General features: G+C 42.5%; 1 protein-coding gene across 2 annotated transcripts in view; it reads left to right on the top strand.

Annotated features, from left to right (window-relative positions):
* Positions 1-22,347, top strand: part of rhobtb3 (Rho related BTB domain containing 3) — a 105,589-nt gene that overhangs the window by 64,967 nt on the left and 18,275 nt on the right. For both annotated transcript variants that reach the window (XR_010962669.1, XM_067982862.1), the window contains exons 5-8: positions 9,703-9,808; positions 11,097-11,462; positions 13,573-13,685; positions 21,780-21,906. Coding sequence is in view for 1 of the 2 variants with exons in the window: in XM_067982862.1 (XP_067838963.1) it covers positions 9,703-9,808; positions 11,097-11,462; positions 13,573-13,685; positions 21,780-21,906 (712 nt within the window). In the remaining variant the exon portion in view is untranslated. The remainder of the gene's footprint in view (positions 1-9,702; positions 9,809-11,096; positions 11,463-13,572; positions 13,686-21,779; positions 21,907-22,347) is intronic.

Here is a 22,347-nt window from a genome sequence, read left to right on the forward strand (position 1 = left end):
AATTGCATGGCCATCTCATGCTGATGCCAGACCTCCTTAAGGAAACTGTTGAACTGGCTTACTCGAGCAAACAAAGCAGCAGTGACCTGTCTGATGTATCTGTGGAAGCTGCATTAAAATTTTAGAAATATCCCACGAAGTAGCTGGAATTTATCTGTGGCATAAATGTTCCAGTGCAGTGCATATGCTGGCTTCCCTTGTGAAAAGAAGCCTCTTCATGTACAGTTCCTGAGTGAGATGCAGGTAGGAACAGCGGTGTCTGTAAATTCCGGTGTCTGGATACACCCGGGTGGGTTGTTGTGAGACTCCTCCTGTGCCACCTGACCCACTTGCATTCCCTCTGCTCTTTCTCCTGCTCCCTAAGACAGACTGGGATATTCCAAAGGCAATGTTATAGTGCCCAGGGTGGAATGGGTAAGGGTCTGTGAATTTGGAAGTCAGTCAACTGAAGACCCCTAATATTGATGTTTAGCAGGCAGAAAATACCCAAAAAGATCTGAAAGAAATAATTGAGATACAGCAATTTGCCAGTATTTTTAACATGTACATATTGTGACACATTAAGGGCACTTCCAACTTGACCCTTGCACCTTAGCAAGGGGATACATCTGTTTTATACAGACGTTCTTTACGTCAGGTGAAAATGAAGGTGAAATGACAGAAAATGTCTTCATTTAAATACTTGTGTTGCATACGCTTCTGGTGGAAAATCAATTGCATACAAAAGTGGATAGAAACCCAGAGAATGGGCCACAGGCCCATCCCTGAGCCCACCCACCTCAGTTTGCTGCTAGATTGGCATACCAAGAGCAGAAAATGCTGCCCCCATCTGAAACTCATATTTCCTGTTCTAAATTAAAGTGCTACTGAGGTCATAAATATGTCTGAACTGGTGTGTACAAGCACAACCCAGTTTCTTGGGGTTTGGAACAGTTTTAGTAGGTGCAGTAAATATGCAATGAACTCCCCCTGACCCCCCCCCCCCCTGCCATTTATTTTTAGAAATCTCATTCAGTCAGAAGACCTTCTGCATCCCCTACCCCCTACCCCCTCCCCCCTACAAAATATAAAAATCTGATGTTGTGAATCTAAATGCAAGCTTGGAAAAATAAAACCTTTCATGAAGAGAGTCAAGGGAGCCTCCTCAGATATGTCAGGAACATAAATGGTTCATAATCCTACCGACCCAGCACGAGGGAATCATAATTACTTAATTGACAGTGAAATGACGTACAAACTATAAAAACTTAATGTAAAAAAATTTTGTGTGTAAACTACCCGCAGCTGTTGAAATCAGCAGAAATGTACGGAAATGTCAAATATTTTCTTTCAATACTGTTAACAAAGGTCTGCAGCTGCAGAACAATCAGAATATCCTGCTGTGCCTGTCATCAGAATATAAATGATCTGACTTGGATTTTTTCTAATTTGGTCACATCCCCCAATTTGATTACTGCAATTTTAAATCTGATAGCTCCTCTCAGCAGTAGATTGTTAAAACTAGATTATAGTGAATTATTTGTTGCAATTCAGATATATTAGCATAACAACAGGGAAGATATGAAATATGATCAAGTTCACCTAAATATACAAAGCGAATGAAAGAGGACATGCCATACAAATAAAGTATGAGAAGGACAAAGATGATCAAGGGAGGAATGCCAGGAATATCAGAGCCAGATTGCCTGCACCCTCCATAATTCAACAAGTGCACCTGCAGACCACTGTCAGATACTTGACAATAACCAAAGGGATTTTTTTTTTTCTGGCTTCAGGTCAGCAGGGTGACCGTTGCAGAGATGTGCACTGAGACATGTGCCAACCTTCACAGTAGAGTTGGCACCATCAGTGGCAGTCAAGATCACATCCTCCCTCAACCTTTCTGTGTTCATTACGTCTCCTAGCATAAAGATCAGCTGCAGTATCACCCAATTTGCTTCCCACAATGATTTGGCTGATGCATTGTTCGGCAGGGACAGCATTTTCATCATCTTGCCTGCTGAAACGTTTTACTACGTTAAAGGTGCTATAGAAATGCAAAGTTGTTGCTGTTGAATAGCAATAGCACCTTAACACAGCTGCCCAATCTCACCACACTGCTGCATTTCACAGTGCAGGGGGATCACTCTGTATACACGTGGCCATCCCATACCCCAACCTGTAACTGATCACACAGCATGCAACTGGGGCATGCAAAGCATCATTAAGATTCCCATGTGATAAAAGTTTCAAATGTAAGTTGCAGCTTGTAAGTGTGCCATGCTGCTCTATGGCCATGAATGTTGACCATTCAAAGGGCTGTAAATTTCTATAAAAGTTTTGGAGGAATGAGCAGTACAAGAGTATCTTACTCTGAGGACACACTTTACCACATGCATATTTGAGCCAGATACTTGTGAAAGCAGTCTGCTGGATAGCATTATCTTGGCAGTTTTCCTTAGATCTGCCATCTTTTTCCACATTTGTAGCTAGGTCCACTAGGTATTACAGAAAGCAATGACCATTTCAGCTATCTCCTGACAGCCATTTTGGCCATTCTTTGGAGAGATGCTCTCCTTTGCCTCACTACATAAACCAGCACCTCAAGGGCACCATCAGCTCTTGTGCTTTCTGGAATTCTCCATTGGTAAGAAATAGTGTGAATCTTTAAATCTCTTCCTCTCAGTACATGTGAAATGGAAGTTTAATTAAGAGGTTAATTCTCTAATGTCCTTCAGGGAGGGACCTACCACTCCTATCCGGTCTGCCCTGCACATGTTTCCAATCCCACACCACGTGGTTGAATCTTAATACCCTCAGGACATCTAGGGATGGGCAATAAATCCTGCCTTGTCGGTGTCGCCCACATCCACCAAGAACAAATAAAATAACTTATTGACTTGAAGTTGTAAATGCTTCCTTTGTTTCTTTAATCAATGTATCTTTGTAGCTCATGAGGGAAAACCTTCAATAAGATTTTTTTCTACAGTTTGCTCACTAACTGTTTTTCAAACCTACATTGTCATACAAATCTCAGACATAAAAGGATCCTGCTTTTGCAAGTGATTTAAAGCAATTGAAAGATGCTGAACACTCAGCATCATTACATTACCTTAGTACACTGTGTTTGTGATTTGTCACTCTTTAATATAACAAAACTTTATGAATTACATAGTTACATAGAATCTACAGCACAGAAACATGCCATTCGGCCCAACTTGTCTCTGCTGGTGTTTATGCTATACATGAGTCTCCACCCAACCCTCTTCAGCTAACCCTGTCAGTGTATCCTTTTATTCCTTTCTCTCTCATGTGCTTATCTAGCTTCCCCTTAAATGCATCTATGCAATTTGCCTCAACTATTCCTTGTGGTAGTGAGTTCCACATTCTAACCACTCTTTAGGAGAGGTTTCTCCTGAATTCCCTACAGGATTTATTAGTAACTATCTTATATTTATGGCCTGTACTTTTGGACACCCCCTCAAGTGGGAACATTTTCTCTATGGCTACCCTATCAAACCCTTTCATTACCTTTTAAAGATCTCTATCAGGTCACACCTCAGCTGTCTCTTCTCTAGAGAAAAGAGCCCCAACCTGTTCAGCCTTTCCTGATAAGTATATCCTATCATCCTTAAGAATTTTTTTTGCACCTTTTTATAATATAGAGACCAGAACTGTGTACAATACTCCCAAGTGTGGTTTAACTAAGGTTCTATACAAGTTTAATATAACTTAACTGCTGTTCAATTCTATCCCTCTAGAAATGAACCCCAGTGCCTGGTTTGCTTTTTTTATGGCCTTATTAACCTGCATCGCTCCTTTTAGTGATTTGTGTATCTGTTCCCCTACATCCCTTTGCTCCTCTACCTCATTTAGACTCTTATTATTCAAGCAGTAAGTGGCCCCCTTATTCTTCCAAAATGCACCACCTCACACTTATCTATATTGAAATTCATTTGCCAATTACATGCCCATTCTGCAAGTTTATTAATGTCTTCCTGTATTTTGTCACATTTGTATTAACTACACCCCCCAATTTCGTGTCGTTCCCAAATTTTGAAATTGTACTTCTGATTCCCAAATCCAAATCATTAATGTAAATTGTGAACAGTGTTCCCAGCACGGATCCCTGTGGAACACCACTTCCCGCCTTTTGCCAGTCTGAGTGGCTACCCTTAACCCCTACTCTCTTTCTGTTTTGTAGCCAGCTTGCTATCCATTCTGCTACCTATCCTTTGACTCCACATGCTCTGACCTTAGTCAGGAGTCTACTGTATGGTACCTTATCAAAGGCCTTTTGAAAATCCAAATACATTACATCTACTGCATTACTCTTGTCCACCCTTTCTGTTACTTCTTCAAAGGATTCAACAAGGTTGGTCAAGTATGACCTTCCCTTTTGAAATCTGTGCTGACTGCTCTTTATTATATTTTCAGTTTCTAGATGTTTTTCTTTTACATCTTTGATTAAAGTTTCCATTATCTTTCCTACCACTGACATTAGGCTAACTGGACTTGTTCTATCCCCTTCTTAAATTTGGGAATAACATTATCTGTCTGCCAGTCCTCTGGTATGTATGTATGTATGTAGCTGGTCTTATCCTCTCTAAGTTTGATTAGTTTATCAATTATCTCCCCCCTTTCTATCTTAAATGTCTTTATATCTTTTTTGATCTCTTCTTCTAATGTCATACTCACCTTGTTAAATACGGAGGCAAAGCAACTATTCAATATTTCTTACATTTCACTGTCTTTACCTGTGAGTTTATCTTATGTATTCCTTAGTGGCCCTATCCCTATCCTGATTTTTCTTTTGTTATTTATGTGTCTGTAGAATACTTTACTATTCCTTTTTATATTCTTCGATAATTTAATTTCGAAGTTCCTCTTTGCTTTCCTAATTGTCTTTTTGACTTCCTTCCTAACTTCCTCATATTCCCTTTTGTCATCCTCTCCTTTATTGACTATGTACTTAGTGTATGCCTAAGCCGTTTACCTGAGGCATTCTGTCATACCTGTCACTACTCAGACCACATTTATGGACCCCTCCACATGTACTGAGACATGACATAGGAAACCAGATTGTTTTGCTGTTGTACCATCTGCTGCAGGATGAGCTATGAACAGCATCTGGAACAAGAACAACTTTTCCTGTAGAAATGAACATTACCATAGCACAAACTGTTCATGCTATTGATCTGTCTAAGCCACCTACCGGACAGTGCACTTTTGTATCAAATAGATGACACCCCTTTCTCCATGAAAAGCAGGCAATGTTTGAATGGGGGTGCGTGAGTTCCCATTTTAGGTTTGTAACTGCTTGATAGGCCCCACAAGAATTAATGCAAAGTATGCTGACCTTTGCCTTCCCTCTGATACCAGCAAACTTCTTCATTTCCAGCCAGGTGCGAGGGACTTGGATGATTGTATAGATCCATCGACAACCTCCCTTGCAGTACTTTTACAGGAGGATAGTCTTCGGCCCAACGCAGGGCCACCCTCCTTTGGCGCACATTCTTCAGCATCAATAGGAGCAGTGTTGCCCACGTGTCTCCAGTTCGCCATTGTGATCAATTACCCCACGTGTCTCCAGTTCGCCATTGTGATCAATTACCCCACGTGTCTTCAGTTCGCCATTGTGATCAATTACCCCACGTGTCTTCAGTTCGCCATTGTGATCAATTACCCCACGTGTCTTCAGTTCGCCATTGTGATCAATTACCCCACGTGTCTCCAGTTCGCCATTGTGATCAATTACCCCACGTGTCTTCAGTTCGCCATTGTGATCAATTACCCCACGTGTCTCCAGTTCGCCATTGTGATCAATTACCCCACGTGTCTTCAGTTCGCCATTGTGATCAATTACCCCACGTGTCTTCAGTTTGCCATTGTGATCAATTACCCCACGTGTCTCCAGTTCGCCATTGTGATCAATTACCCCACGTGTCTCCAGTTCGCCATTGTGATCAATTACCCCACGTGTCTTCAGTTCGCCATTGTGATCAATTACCCCACGTGTCTCCAGTTCGCCATTGTGATCAATTACCCCACGTGTCTCCAGTTCGCCATTGTGATCAATTACCCCACGTGTCTTCAGTTCGCCATTGTGATCAATTACCCCACGTGTCTTCAGTTCGCCATTGTGATCAATTACCCCACGTGTCTCCAGTTCGCCATTGTGATCAATTACCCCACGTGTCTTCAGTTCGCCATTGTGATCAATTACCCCACGTGTCTCCAGTTCGCCATTGTGATCAATTACCCCACGTGTCTTCAGTTCGCCATTGTGATCAATTGCCCCACGTGTCTCCAGTTCGCCATTGTGATCAATTACCCCACGTGTCTCCAGTTTGCCATTATGATCAATTACCCCACGTGTCTTCAGTTCGCCATTGTGATCAATTACCCCACGTGTCTTCAGTTCGCCATTGTGATCAATTACCCCATGTTTCTATTCCTATCACAACGTCCCGATTAATGGCTAGCTACAGCCCATTATAACAACTTCTTCTCTATGTAAAGTATATATAGCTGAAGTATATCGTCAAAATTACATAATACACAATAAACTGAAACTGTATCACAATGGGGTACACTGTAGCAGGTCACCAGAAGAATCAATGCAGTTTTAAAATGTCCGAGGTTCTTTCTGAATCTGATGAAGTCAACAGCCCCATCAGGCATTGCTCTGTCATTTTTTCCCTTGTTGTTTTGGTTATCTCAAATTGAAGGGTGATAATATTCCAAATTCTAATGTTGCAATTGTTGGTCTTTTTTAACACTTCAGCACATCTACAAGCATTAGTCTTTATCAACATGCACTTTACTTAATGACAATATTGACCTTTATCACTAGTTTGATAAATGTCATAGAGATAAATACTTTGCAGTTTGCCCTTAAAAATATTGATCTATCTTAGGCAAAAGGAGCTATTTTACATAGAGAAGAAGTTGCTGTAGTACTGAAGATCTGAGTTCCAGAACTAGCTGCACCTCTAGCTAAGCTGTTGCAGTACAGCTGCAACACTGGCATCTACCTGACAATGTGGAAAATTGCCCAGTTATATCCTGGCCACAAAAAGGAGGACACATCCAACCTGGCCAATTATCATCCCTTCAGCCTACTCCCACTCGTCAACAACTGTGCTAGCAAGCAGCACTTACTCACCAATAACCTGCTCACCAATGCTCAGTTTAGGTTCCACTAGGACACTCAGCTCCAGACATCATTACAGCCTTGGTTCAAACATGGACCTAGAGCTGAATTGCAGAGGTGAGATGAGAGTGACTACCTTGATCACGGTAGCATTTGACCACGTATGGTACCAATGAGCCCTAGTAAAATTGAAGTCATTGAGGATCGGGGTGGGGGCAGGGGGAACTGTCCAGTGGCTGGAGTCACAAAGCTAGCAAAAAGGAAGATGGTTGTGGTCGTCAGAGGCCAATCATCTCAGCCTGAGAATATTGCTGCCCCAACTATCTTCAGCTGCTTCACCAATGACCTTTCCTCCATCATAAGATCAGAAGTGGGGCTGTTTGCTAATGATTGCATAATGTTCAGCTCCATTTGCAAGTCCTCAGATAATTAAGTAGTCCATGCCTGCAAGCAGCAAGACCTGGTCATCATCCAGCCTCTGGCTGATCAGTGGTCAGTAACAAGTGCCAAACAATGACCATCTCCAACAATTGTAAACAATTTTACAACACCAAGTTATAGTCCAACGATTTTATTTGAAATCTACAAGCTTTCGGAGGCTTCCTCCTTCCTCAGGTAAATGACATTTACCTGAGGAAGGAGGAAGCCTCCGAAAGCTTGTAGATTTCAAATAAAATCGTTGGACTATAACTTGGTGTTGTAAAATTGTTTACAATTGTCAACCCTAGTCCATCACCGGCATCTCCACATCATCATCTCCAACAAGAGAGAGCCTAACCACGTCCCCTTGACATTCAATGGCATTACCATCACTGGGTCCCCCACCATCAACAGCCTGGGACTTATCACTGACCAGAAATTAACTGGGTCAGCCACATACATGCCGTGGCTATTAGAGCAGGTAGCGGCTGGGTATTCTGCAGTGAGTGGCTCACTTCCTGACTCCCCAAATCCCCTCATATACAAGGCACAGGTCAGGAGTGTGATTGAATACTCTCCACTTGCCTGGATGAGTGCAGCTCCAACAACACTCAAGAAGTTCAACACCATCCAAGACAAAGCAGCCCGCTTGTTCGGCACTTCATCCACTCGCCTAAATGTCTACCTTCTCTACCACCGGCATACTGTGGTAGTGGTGCATCCTATCTACAGGATGCACTGCAGCAACTCTACAAGACATCTTTGACAGCACCAACCAAACCCATGACCACCACCACCGAGAAAGTCAAGGGCAGCAAATGCATACGACACCACCAGCTTCAAGTCACACATCATCCCGACTTGGGCATATGTCGCCGTTCTTTCATTGTCTCTGGGTCAAAGTCCTGGAACTCCCTACCCAATAGCATTGTGGGAGCACCTTCACCACATGCACTGTTAACGGTTCAAGAAGACCACCACCTTCTCGGGGCAACTAGGGATGGGCAATAAATGCAGACCTGGTCTGTGCCACCCATATCCCAAGAATGAATTAAAAAAACAAACGGCTGCTGCTTGCCATTAAAGGGGAAGTTGTGATGGGGATAGAAATGTGGCATAATTAAACATGTCAGCAACAGTACTCCCTTTGATGCTGAAGGCATCCTGCTGTAAGAGGTACACCAAAGGAGGATGACCCTATTTTGGGCTCAAAACCACCCTCCTGTAGAAGTACAGGTGCAAACTGCATGGTTTCTTACTCATGAAAATCAAGTTGGTCTGACTTTCAGCTATTTTCAATAATTTTAGTAAAAGTATCTAACTAATCCTGTTTTTTGCATGAGCTGTTACTGGGCTGACAATACAGTCAATTAACATTAATAGGTTAATCCCATTCTCAGCCAGATCCATTTGATGCTTTTCAGGCTTATTTTAAGAGTAATATTTCACATACTTAAATGATTCTCCAACAAACACTGATGTCTACACCAGTGGTTAGTTGCCAGTGTTCCTGCTTCTGGAATATAATGTTGTAACTTCACTATACCTGAAGAGTTTCAGCTAATACAGACATGGGACATTGAACTTTTGAAAGGATCATCCTGTTACAAAATGGGCCATAATGAATCGGCAGCCCGATCTTCTTTTCCAAGACTTAATTGGAAAAGAAAATCGACGGTGTGTAAAACAAGTTTTTGACTCGTTATGGTCACAGACACATTTCCTACTCCATCCAGGGATGACTGCTTTGATGTTGAAATCATTTCCCAGAAGAGAGATGAGCTCTTAAAAGTGCAGAAAATTCATTAATTCTGAGGAAAGTACTATATTAAGCTTTAAATAATGGTATGGCATGGGAAGACTTTTCCCAATGACTTTGCATGAAAGGACAGTGAAGTGCTGAATTCTGAATCCTATCTAAAATTGCCAAATGTGAAGAGCAATAGCGAAGTGCTCTTGTTTTTTGGTGCTGGGAAACAACAGGATAAACTCAACAGTTATGCAACATATTCAGTTCTCCCACTGTCTATGAAAACTGTACCTGTATCACTTACAATTTTTTTTCACTTATGTGTGAACTTCATTCTCCAGTTGTCTGGATTGTTGTGATTCTGATTCTTGTGCTTATTCTGTGCACAATTTTGCAGTTGGAATACTTTATCATCCAATGTTTAAAGCAGAAGTCCTCGCAGAAGAAAAATAAAAGGAGTACCAGACCCCAGATAATCCCGCCGCCTAGACTGCGAGAGCCGGGTAAGAGCAGGGAAGGAGAGTGCTTGTACAAATTCAGCTTATGTGATGGGAATGTGGAAAATGGAAAAATTCTGTTAATTGTCATATACTCCAAGAAAACTTGTCATTTTTATATCATCAAAGATTCTGTCACTAATAGTATTCCATAATTAAAAATTAATGAAGTCACCTCAGAATAAGAGTCAGCCATGGGAATAGGTGGCACAGTGGATTAGAACACTACCTATTTCTGGAAGTTGGCTGTAAATCCAGTCCATACCGATAGGATAAAACTTTCCTTTTTCAACTGGCTGTAAGGGCCCGAATGAAATACGTAAGCCAGTCTCAAATTAGTTCTTACTGGGTTTAGGTCCAGAGCACAAAGCTGCCCATTATTTGGCACTTAGGGATTTAACAATGTATTTTGTAAACACACTGGTTAACGTGTTTGCATAAAATTCCATTGTTTTAATGCAGTATTGCTCAGTAAAACCAAAAGGATGGCTGGTGTGGCAGGTGGTCCAGTAGGAGGTGGTTTCCTAAGGTTGGGACTAAGCCATATTGGGGTGGAGTTTCTCCTGTCAATAATTTTAGGAAAAAATATCAATTAGAGCACAGAATGAGAAATCCTAATTTGTGGTCATGCCAACTTTTTTGCTCAAATTATTGACACAAGGAATTTTGCCCTCATTATAGGGGAGGTTAAAAGAGCTTAGGCCTCAGCAGCGGCTGAAGTATCTGGAGTGGAACAGGCTCAGCACCTGCTCAGCTCTGCAATGTCCAATTTCCTGGAGGGGGCCTAAAACAGGCATTAACCCCTTCATTTACATATGTAAGGAGCCTAACGCCTGTTTTAAAAGGCTGCCAGGGATGTCTGAAAAATGACCTGATCCATTATCGGGTCCGACGTCTTTCAGGCATCTTTTAGCATGGGATGTTGGTCCCCAAAATTGGCCCTTGTTGCGCCCATTTTAAGTCCAAATTTCTACCCTAAGAAATCTGACTTGCAAATTAAAATGAAAGTCCATCTTTCTTTTTCAAAACTCTAATGAAGACTTAAATAAAATTACTGTACACAATTTATTGGGTGGAGATTTTAACATGCAATGGTGGCAAGTCATCAAGCTGGGGTTTTTTTATATAAAAGGAACATACGTAGTGATACTGGGGCTTAAAATGATATATCTACTAGGTGTTTCACTTATCATTTAATCAATGAACAGAAAATCTTACCAGGTTTCTGTTACATGCATAATTTTGGTTTTGTACACAAGTAGGTTATTGGCTCACTGTTGTCTTTTCCTTCTAGTCAAACTACCCTGTTTAAAGATTGAAGAGTCCCGGTACCATCGTGACTTGCTGAACCTATTCTACAGCTCTCCATGTACAGATGTGGTGTTTTCTTCGAAGGATGGACAAGACGTGGCCAGAGCTCACAGAGTTGTGCTGTGCACAGCAAGCCCTGTCTTCATGTTACTGTTTGGTGTGGAGAGTGCCAGTGAACCTGGTGAATTACCTCGGAAGATTGCTCGCAATCTGTTTGTAATAGACCAAAAGGACATTGCGTTGAACTCCAGCCAAGCTTTACTTCATAACAGCCAGCCAGTAAGGGTCATCATTTTAGACTCACTGCTCTGTGCCTGCTACTCAGAGGTCTTGAAGTTCATTTACGCAGGTATAGAACCTGTACCGCTGAGGACTTAAGAAGCAGTGTTACCGTCCTGGGAAGTTATAGATATATTGAATACATGATTTTCTCAAATAGCCATTTTGGAGCAGCTTGTATGTAGTCCCTAAAGTCAGAGGTTCAAATTCTGGTAAAATGATTAAATTGTGATGATAGATGAATCGGGAAACAGCAATGGGTTAGAATTCTAATCCTTCACCTTTGGGACTCAATCAATTCCAAACTAATGGGATAAAAGTCATTCCACTAATGTGTAGCACAGGGTCAGCTTCCTTTTGTGTGCTGCTGATACCCAGCCTTATCTCTTGCCACTACCCTTGCCTTCATGATTATTGCTGAGCTGTTGTACTGCACGTTGGCAAAATTTCTTCCAGCTTATCAAAGCCATCCTGTTCAGTTTCTACTAGAAATTTTGGACCTTAGCACCTGATTCTATCCCCCTTCCAAGCTGCTCGCTCAGGCTGAACTCAACAGTGCACAACTTTAGAGCTTTTGCTTGACCTTGAGCTGAGCTTCAAAGTCCACACCCAGTCAATCAGCAAGAGGGACGATTTCTACCTTTTGAAATATATTCCACCTGTATTCCTACCTTATCCCCAAGGTTGCTGAAGCCCTCATTTACATCTTTGCCACCCTCTGGCTTGACTTCACCAATACTCTCCTTACCATTAGCCATCATCATCTGCATTCTAGAATTCTCTTCCTAAACTCATCCATCTTGCTACACCTCTCCCCATTTTCAAAATCTCCTCAAAACCTACCTCTTTAACTGTGTCTTGTGCTGGCTCTCCTTTTCCTCAGTGTCCATTCTCCATGTCTTGCGAAGTATTATATAAGGTTAAGGTGTTGATGTGATGACTGTAATAGTCCCAAATGAGATTAATTGGTGCAGTCTCAATGCTGCCCCCAGCTGGCAAGAGTTTGCAGAATGCACTTTTTTTACTGTGGTACCATTGGGTGAAATCATGCTGTGCAATATTAGCATAAAAACATTTTAAAATAATGTTAAAATAGTAACCAGATGAATTTCATATGAAGATGTTAATGAATTTGAATGCTAATATTCTATAGCAAGATTTGACCTCACATATGTTTTCCTGTTTTCAGTAAATTGTTGAATTAAGAGAATTTCTTGCGATCGAATGCCTTGGGTGGGTGCCTGCGCCACTAAAGGTGCGTCGGGGACGTCCACCTGCCCCGAGAAGCTATATCTTAAGTGGAAGTGTGCCGGGCTGCAGGACGTTATTAGCCCCCACCCCGGAAAGCAGTCAACACTGCACCTTGTCCTCCTTTTTACAGAGGCTGATATGAAGAAAAAAACTACCTGCTGTTTTGAGAGTCCAGGCCGTGACCCAAACATGGTGACCCACCCACTTCCACCAATTGAGCTGCCAGTATGTTTGGTCTCATTTGGTGTACCAGCCACCTGCCGTCAATCCAGTGCATGATCGGCTGAGGACATGGGAACTCCCTGCCTGGGGAAGCATTCCTTAATATGTATTTAATATAAAATCACTGCTTGCTCTTAATTCCAGAAAATGTTCTTGCAATGGCAGGGCTAATGTACAATTTGTCAGCAGCTTAAATTATATTAAGAATCACTAGATTGCGGTGTTTTAGAATAACTTAAAAATACATTTTGCCTTAAAAGTTTTATTTTCACCTACCAGAGTTGCAGAAAACTTAATATATTTGTCATGTAGGTGAATTGGAGAGTATTTAAATTGTTTGAGCTTTAAGTGTTCCCTTTGTGGCAGTGAGAAGTTGGAAGTATTTTAAAATCGAAAAATTGCCTGACTCAAGTAATAGAAAATAATGCTTTAAGTGGTTGTCTCTTGATTACTGAAGGATCAACTACTTAGAATACGTTTCAAGTCATCAGAAGCTTTAAAAAGTTACAGGAAAAAACATAGGAGGATATTTTCCCTACTTTATACTCATGCCAATGATTTTAATAATAGTTAACGGAGGGAAATATATCCCTTCATTTTATAAAGTAATTTAGAATCTGATCAAAAATAATGCTTTAAAGTTTACAATTTTGTAAATAAGGTATGACAATAAATTACAAAAAAAAATGAATTTGATCTGTCACTAGGCACTCACTGCTGGGATGAACTAAAAACAGTCCTCTGGAAGAAGCTGACAAATCTAGAACAAGTCAGGAACGTGCTGGAAACAGTCAAACTGCTCTTCAGATGCAGTGCTAAGGTATGTAGCCAATTTATATTATGCCAAGAGCAGTAGCACGAAAGTCAAGAATTTTATAATTAAATGCATAGCCAGGAAGTAGAAAGTCTCATTTGTATTCTACTTATCTATTCTTTAAATATAGGGAGGGCAGTCTGGTGGTATAACTCCACAGAGTAGCATGTGCTGCATCGTGGAGTGTTTTATATAGGTTCATATTCCAGATTTATTATATGTTGAACTCTTGATTTATTTCTTTCAGGGAAGAGGTGAGTGGGAGAATGGTGCTTTAATATAGAGATAGGGAAAATCAGTGGATGAATCAATCTAAGCCACCCTTCGTCACCTACGTCCCGATATTTGCGGGGAGGGTGCGGGAGAGGCCGAAAACGGTCGAAGAACCCGTGACGCGGAGGTCCTGCCGAACGTAACCGCAGGACCTAGTTACCATTTTTTTGTTCCATTTCCTGCCCAGCAGCCGGCCAAATTGACAGCTGGGTGGGAATACTAACTGCAGGAGGCCGCAGCCAGGGACCCTTAGGGATGGTTCCCCTCAATCGGGGGGGGGGGGGGGGGGAGGTCTGCAAATGGGCTGGGCGGGTTGGTTGCTGATTGGGAGGGGGGAAGAGATAGGCCACGATAGGCGGGGGAAGAGAGAGAGGCCGCGATCGGCAGGCCGAGGCTTCCTTGAGAGGCTGGGGAGAGCACTCCTGCTCCCCCTGGCTCAGAAGGAGTGCTGAAAAAGGCACTTACCTTGTGGAGCCAGTTGCTTCCGTCTCCCGTTCACTGCCGGGTTTTTCCAACCCCTGGGAAACCCACGCAGCAGCAGTAAATTTTAAATCGGGCTCCCAATTCCATTGTGGGAGCTTAATTTAAATATATTACTTAAGTGTCTCGCCTGTCCACGCCCCGATATCCGCCCCCGTAAAAAAAGGGGCGGGCGTGTGCGCGCCGTGTTGGGGATGTGTTCCCCGTATTTAAGTCTTTAACTTCCCCCACGAACCTCTCCTACCCATCGTGGGATGGTTAATATCGAGGCCCTAATGTGAGGTCATCCACTTTGGACCTAAGAAAGATAAATCGGAGTATTTTGTAAATGGTGAGAAACTGGGAACTGTAGAGGATCAAAGAGATTTGGGAATCCAAGCACACAAATCATTTAAAGCTAGTAGACAGACACAAAATGTAACCAAAAACCCAAATGGAATGTGTGCCCGGGTACAGTCCCTGGGAAATCTCCTCTAGCATTTTTCAATGTTTTTATTTTTTTGTTGAAACATTGGTTGCCATTTTACATTCATAAATCATTTTAGGTCTAAAATTATTTCTTCAGTTAAATGAAAAAAGCATTTCCTGACGTAATTTTATTCGTGAATTTGCAATATATGCGATTGCCTTCTCACAATGTTAAAGCAATTTATAAGAACATAAGAAATAGGAGCAGGAGTAGGCCAATCGGCCCCTCGAGCCTGCTTCGCCATTCAATAAGATCATGGCTGATCTGATCCTAACCTCAAATCTAAATTCATGTCCAATTTCCTGCCCACTCCCCGTAACCCCTAATTCCCTTTACTTCTAGGAAACTGTCTATTTCTGTTTTAAATTTATTTAATGATGTAGCTTCCACAGCTTCCTGGGGCAGCAAATTCCACAGACCTACTACCCTCTGAGTGAAGAAGTTTCTCCTCATCTCAGTTTTGAAAGAGCAGCCCCTTATTCTAAGATTATGCCCCCTCGTTCTAGTTTCACCCATCCTTGGGAACATCCTTACCGCATCCACCCGATCAAGCCCCTTCACAATCTTATATGTTTCAATAAGATCGCCTTTCGTTCTTCTGAACTCCAATGAGTAGAGTCCCAATCTACTCATCCTCTCCTCATATGTCCACCCCCTCATCCCCGGGATTAGCCGAGTGAACCTTCTTTGTACTGCCTCGAGAGCAAGTATGTCTTTTCTTAAGTATGGACACCAAAACTGTATGCAGTATTCCAGGTGTGGTCTCACCAATATCTCCCTGTTTTTATATTCTATCCCCCTAGCAATAAAAGCCAACATTTCGTTGGCCTTCTTGATCACCTGCTGCACCTGCATACTAACTTTTTGATTTTCTTGCACTAGGACCCCCAGATCCCTTTGTACTGCAGTACTTTCCAGTTTTTCGCCATTAAGATAATAACTTGCTCTCTGATTTTTCCTGCCAAAGTGCATAACATCACATTTTCCAATATTGTATTGCATCTGCCAAATCTCCGCCCACTCACCCAGCCTGTCTATATCCCCTTGTAGGTTTTTTATGTCCTCCTCACTCTACTTTCCCTCCCATCTTTGTATCATCTGCAAACTTTGATATGTTACACTCGGTCCCCTCCTCCAAATCGTTAATATAGATTGTAAAGAGTTGGGGAGCCAGCACCGACCCCTGCAGAACACCACTGGCTACTGGTTGCCAGTCCAAGAATGAACCATTTATCCCAACTCTCTGCTTCCTGTTAGATAACCAATCCTCCACCCATGCCAGAATATTACCCCCAATCCAGTGATTCTTTATCTTGAGCAATAATCTTTTATGTGGCACCTTGTCGAATGCCTTCTGGAAGTCTAAATACACTACGTCCACTGGTTCCCCTTTATCCACCCTGTACGTTATGTCCTCAAAGAACTCAAGCAAATTTGTCAGACATGACTTCCCCTTCATAAAGCCATGCTGACTTTGTCCTATTAAATTATGTTTATCCAAATGTTCCGCTACTGTCTCCTTAGTAGTTGTTCTTAAGCTAATTTAAGGGTTAAGTCATGGCAGGAGATCCCAGCGCCGTGTCATGTTCCTCTTGTGGGATGTGGGAATTCAGGGCTCCTTCCTGTATCCCTGATTCCTTCACCTGCGGGAAGTGTGTCCAGCTGCAGCTATTGTTTGACCGCTTGACGGCTCTGGAGCTGCGGATGGACTCACTTTGGAGCATCCGCGATGCTGAGAAAGTCGTGGATAGCACGTTCAGTGAGTTGGTCACACCGCAGATAAAAATTACTGAGGGAGATCGTGAATGGGTGACCAACAGACAGAGGAAGAGTAGGAAGGCAGTGCAGGGGTCCCCTGCGGTCATCTCCCTCCAAAACAGGTATACCGTTTTGGATACTGTTGGCGGAGATGGCTCACCAGGGGAAGGTGGCAGTGGCCAGGTTCATGGCACCGTGGCTGGCTCTGCTGCACAGGAGGGCAGGAAAAAGAGTGGCAGAGCTATAGTGATAGGGGACTCGATTGTAAGGGGAATAGACAGGCGTTTCTGCGGACGCAACCGAGACTCCAGGATGGTATGTTGCCTCCCTGGTGCAAGGGTCAAGGATGTCTCGGAGCGGCTGCAGGACATTCTGGAGGGGGAGGGTGAACAGCCAGTTGTCGTGGTGCATATAGGCACCAACGATATAGGTAAAAAACAGGATGAGGTCCTACAAGCTGAATTTAGGGAGTTAGGAGTTAAACTAAAGAGTAGGACCTCAAAGGTAGTAATCTCAGGATTGCTACCAGTGCCACGGGCTAGTCAGAGTAGGAATGACAGGATAGCTAAGATGAATACGTGGCTTGAGAGATGGTGCAAGAGGGAGGGATTCAAATTCCTGGGCCATTGGAACCGGTTCTGGGGGAGGTGGGACCAGTACAAATTGGACGGTCTGCATCTGGGCAGGACTGGAACCAATGTCCTAGGGGGAGTGTTTGCTAGTGCTGTTGGGGAGGGTTTAAACTAATGTGGCAGGGGGATGGGAACCGATGCAGGAAGTCAGTGGGAAATAAAGTGGTGACAGAAACAAAAGGCAGTAAGGGAGAGTGTACAGAACATGACCGGACAGATGGTCTGAGAAAGCAGGGCAAAGACCAAGGGAAGACTAGATTAAACTGCATTTATTTCAATGCAAGAAGTCTGATGGGCAAGGCAGATGAACTCAGGGCATGGATGGGTACATGGGACTGGGATGTTATAGCTATTACTGAAACATGGCTAAGGGAGGGGCAGGACTGGCAGCTCAATGTTCCAGGGTACAGATGCTATAGGAAAGATAGAGCAGGAGGTAAGAGAGGAGGGGGAGTTGCGTTCTTGATTAGGGAGAACATCACAGCAGTAGTGAGAGGGGATATATCCGAGGGTTCGCCCACTGAGTCCATATGGGTAGAACTGAAAAATAAGAAGGGAGAGATCACTTTGATAGGATTGTACTACAGACCCCCAAATAGTCAACGGGAAATTGAGGAGCAAATATGTAAGGAGATTACAGACAGCTGCAAGAAAAATAGGGTGGTAATAGTAGGGGACTTTAACTTTCCCAACATTGACTGGGACAGCCATAGCATTAGGGGCTTGGATGGAGAGAAATTTGTTGAGTGTATTCAGGAGGAATTTCTCATTCAGTATGTGGATGGCCCGACTAGAGAGGGGGCAAAACTTGACCTCCTCTTGGGAAATAAGGAAGGGCAGGTGACAGAAGTGTTAGTGAGGGATCACTTTGGGACCAGTGATCATAATTCCATTAGTTTTAAGATAGCTATGGAGAAGGATAGGTCTGGCCCAAAAGTTAAAATTCTAAATTGGGGAAAGGCCAATTTTGATGGTATTAGACAGGAACTTTCAGAAGTTGATTGGGAGAGTCTGTTGGCAGGCAAAGGGACGTCTGGTAAGTGGGACGCTTTCAAAAGTGTGTTAACCAGGGTTCAGTGTAAGCACATTCCTTATAAAGTGAAGGGCAAGGCTGGTAGAAGTAGGGAACCTTGGATGACTCGGGAGATTGAGGCACTAGTCAAAAATAAGAAGGAGGCATATGACATGCATAGGCAGCTGGGATCAAGTGGATCCCTTGAAGAGTATAGAGATTGCCGGAGTAGAGTTAAGAGAGAAATCAGGAGGGCAAAAAGGGGATATGAGATTGCTTTGGCAGATCAGGCAAAGGTGAATCCAAAGAGCTTCTACAAATACATAAAGGGCAAAAGGGTAACTAGGGAGAGAGTAGGGCCTCTTAAGGATCAACAAGGTCATCTATGTGCGGAACCACAAGAGATGGGTGAGATCCTGAATGAATATTTCACATCGGTATTTACGGTTGAGAAAGGCATGGATGTTAGGGAACTTGGGGAAATAAATAGTGATGTCTTGAGGAGTGTACATATTACAGAGAGGGAGGTGCTGGAAGTCTTAACGCGCATCAAGGTAGATAAATCTCCGGGACCTGATGAAATGTATCCCAGGACGTTATGGGAGGTTAGGGAGGAAATTGCGGGTCCCCTAGCAGAGATATTTGAATCATCCACCGCTACAGGTGAGGTGCCTGAAGATTGGAGGGTAGCAAATGTTGTGCCTTTGTTTAAGAAGGGCGGCAGGGAAAAGCCTGGGAACTACAGACCAGTGAGCCTGACATCTGTAGTGGGTAAGTTGTTAGAGGGTATTCTGAGGGACAGGATCTACAGGCATTTGGAGAGGCAGGGACTAATTAGGAACAGTCAGCATGGTTTTGTGAGAGGAAAATCATGTCTCACGAATTTGATTGAGTTTTTTGAAGGGGTAACCAAGAAGATAGATGAGGGCTGTGCAGTAGACGTGGTCTACATGGACTTCAGCAAAGCATTTGACAAGGTACCGCATGGTAGGTTGTTACATAAGGTTAAATCTCATGGGATCCAAGGTGAGGTAGCCAATTGGATACAAAATTGGCTTGACGACAGAAGACAGAGGGTGGTTGTCGAGGGTTGTTTTTCAAACTGGATGCCTGTGTCCAGCGGTGTGCCTCAGGGATCGGTGCTGGGTCCGCTGTTATTTGTTATTTATATTAATGATTTGGATGAGAATTTAGGAGGCATGGTTAGTAAGTTTGCAGATGACACCAAGATTGGTGGCATTGTGGACAGTGAAGAAGGTTATCTAGGATTGCAACGGGATCTTGATAAATTGGGCCAGTGGGCCGATGAATGGCAGATGGAGTTTAATTTAGATAAATGTGAGGTGATGCATTTTGGTAGATCGAATCGGGCCAGGACCTACTCCGTTAATGGTAGGGCGTTGGGGAGAGTTATAGAACAAAGAGATCTAGGAGTACAGATTCATAGCTCCTTGAAAGTGGAGTCACAGGTGGATAGGGTGGTGAAGAAGGCATTCAGCATGCTTGGTTTCATTGGTCAGAACATTGAATGCAGGAGTTGGGATGTCTTGTTGAAGTTGTACAGGGCATTGGTGAGGCCACACTTGGAGTACTGTGTACAGTTCTGGTCACCCTATTATAGAAAGGATATTATTAAACTAGAAAGAGTGCAGAAAAGATTTACTAGGATGCTACCGGGACTTGATGGTTTGACTTACAGGGAGAGGTTAGACAGACTGGGACTTTATTCCCTGGAGAGTAGGAGGTTAAGGGGTGATCTTATAGAAGTCTATAAAATAATGAGGGGCATAGATAAGGTCGATAGTCAAAATCTTTTCCCAAAGGTAGGGGAGTCTATAACGAGGGGGCACAGATTTAAGGTGAGAGGGGAGAGATACAAAAGGATCCAGAGGGGCAATTTTTTCACTCAAAGGGTGGTGAGTGTCTGGAACGAGCTGCCAGAGGCAGTAGTAGAGGCGGGTACAATTTTGTCTTTTAAAAAGCATTTGGACAGTTACATGGGGAAGATGGGTATCGAGGGATATGGGCCAAGTGCAGGCAATTGGGACTAGCTTAGTGGTATAAACTGGGCGACATGGACATGTTGGGCCGAAGGGCCTGTTTCCATGTTGTAACTTCTATGATTCTATGATTCTATAATAATAGACTCCAAAATTTTACCCACCACAGATGTTAGGCTAACTGGTCTATAATTTCCAGCCTTCTGCCTACTACCCTTTTTAAATAAGGGTGTTACATTAACAGTTTTCCAATCTGCTGGGACCTTTGCCGAGTCCAGAGAATTTTGGAAAATTCATTTTCATTTATGACTGTTTTAAGTTTTCAATTTAAGGGAATCTTGGCTTAATGAAAGTATTTGGCAAAGTTTTCTCATTTGTTTGCAAGTACATAATGTAACGACACATTGTAAATCACACTGAGACTTACTGTGCACAATGATGTCAGAAGCAAATTACACAGTGATGAGTCTCTGTGATTTACAGTGAAAGTTACACTTGGCTCTTTTGGTTCTTCTCCCTCCCCAAACAAAAAAATTATGCCAAACTCTTTTTTTTAAATGAAGGTTGCCCCTTAAAGTCTTTTTTAAATTCGTTCATGGGATGTGGGCATCGCTGGCGAGGCCAGCATTTATTGCCCATCCCTAATTGCCCTTGAGAAGGTGGTGGTGAGCCGCCGCCTTGAACCGCTGCAGTCCGTGTGGTGAAGGTTCTCCCACAGTGCTGTTAGGAAGGGAGTTCCAGTCTGGAGGTTCATCAAAAAGTACTAGTAATGTTTTTCACTTTCAGTTCTGTAAACTCTCACAAGATGATAGGCACTGTTGTATCTCTACAATGTGGGAACTTACAAACAGTGCCTCATAATCACAGACAATGTTGAACCAACATCAAAAAGTGTATCTAATGTGCCCATTTAAAAAAAATACATCTTTGTCATTATACATCAATAGGTTTAAAAATAACTGCACTAATTATAGTGATTGTCAAACTTCGAATTTGACAGAAAATTTCTACCCATTGAAGTATTGGCCCAGATATTTTCCTCTGTGCGTTCGTTCTAGTGGATTAAAGGTTGTCAAGAAGGATGGGGGAGCATTCTTTCATTAACGCTGCATTGGTGGAATGGATGAACAGTTACAAAGTTCACCTCATCCAAAGAGACATTTCTTGGAAAAATATTAGAAATGTCTCTTAAAAAGTAAGAATGTGTCACCTTTCCTCACCAAACACAGTCTGGGACCCTCAATGGACAAGCAGCCAAACAGATCAGTGGAAGCAAAATTAATCAACATTTTGCAGCAGCACATTCATGGAAATTATCTGTAATTCCCAGTTCTACGCTTGCGGTATTTTGCTGGAATCCCTAAAAATGAAAAAAAATACTGATTTTCGAAAATCAAAATGACCAAGTTAAGAGCTGTTTGAGAAAGCACACATGGTTAAATCTAGTTATCCAATGTTCCCTTTTATATCTTATAGACATTTTGTTCCAGTGATGTCAACAATCAAAGAGCAAAAAGTAGAGGGCAGTCTCAAAGTTGCTGCTGTTCTTTAAGCCTTTTCCTCAAAAATCCTGATTTGGCTGATGTCATCTTTAAAGTACAAGGTACAAAGTTCATTGTTCACTGAAGAAGTAAAATGGCCAGCCTCTGTGGAACTGAACTTGTTATTCTTGGCTTGTGAATGCTCTTAACATTGTGCTTTATTGTAGTGGAGAAATTCTTCTAATCACAGCAATCTTATCCAATGAAACATCAAATAATTCAACTAAATTTCTTTAGACTACCTTAAGCAGGCACATTCCTAATAACAAGCTGGGAATAAAGTAAAACAGATGCAAACACCAATGGTTTAATCATGAACAGCATTTCTGTGGGGAAAAAATAAGAATTAGTTTATTGTGTTGCGGATGGTGAATGTCTTTTGTTTTTTTTAATTTCTCATCTTTCTAGAAACAATTTGTCACCATCAGAAACACTAAATTTGTTCCACTGAAGTGTTCTTTAGAGTGGTTATTTCTCCTTTATCTTGGAGAACTTTATAATGA

This window comes from Heptranchias perlo, chromosome 4 (assembly GCF_035084215.1).
Source record: "Heptranchias perlo isolate sHepPer1 chromosome 4, sHepPer1.hap1, whole genome shotgun sequence".
NCBI lineage: Eukaryota > Metazoa > Chordata > Chondrichthyes > Hexanchiformes > Hexanchidae > Heptranchias > Heptranchias perlo.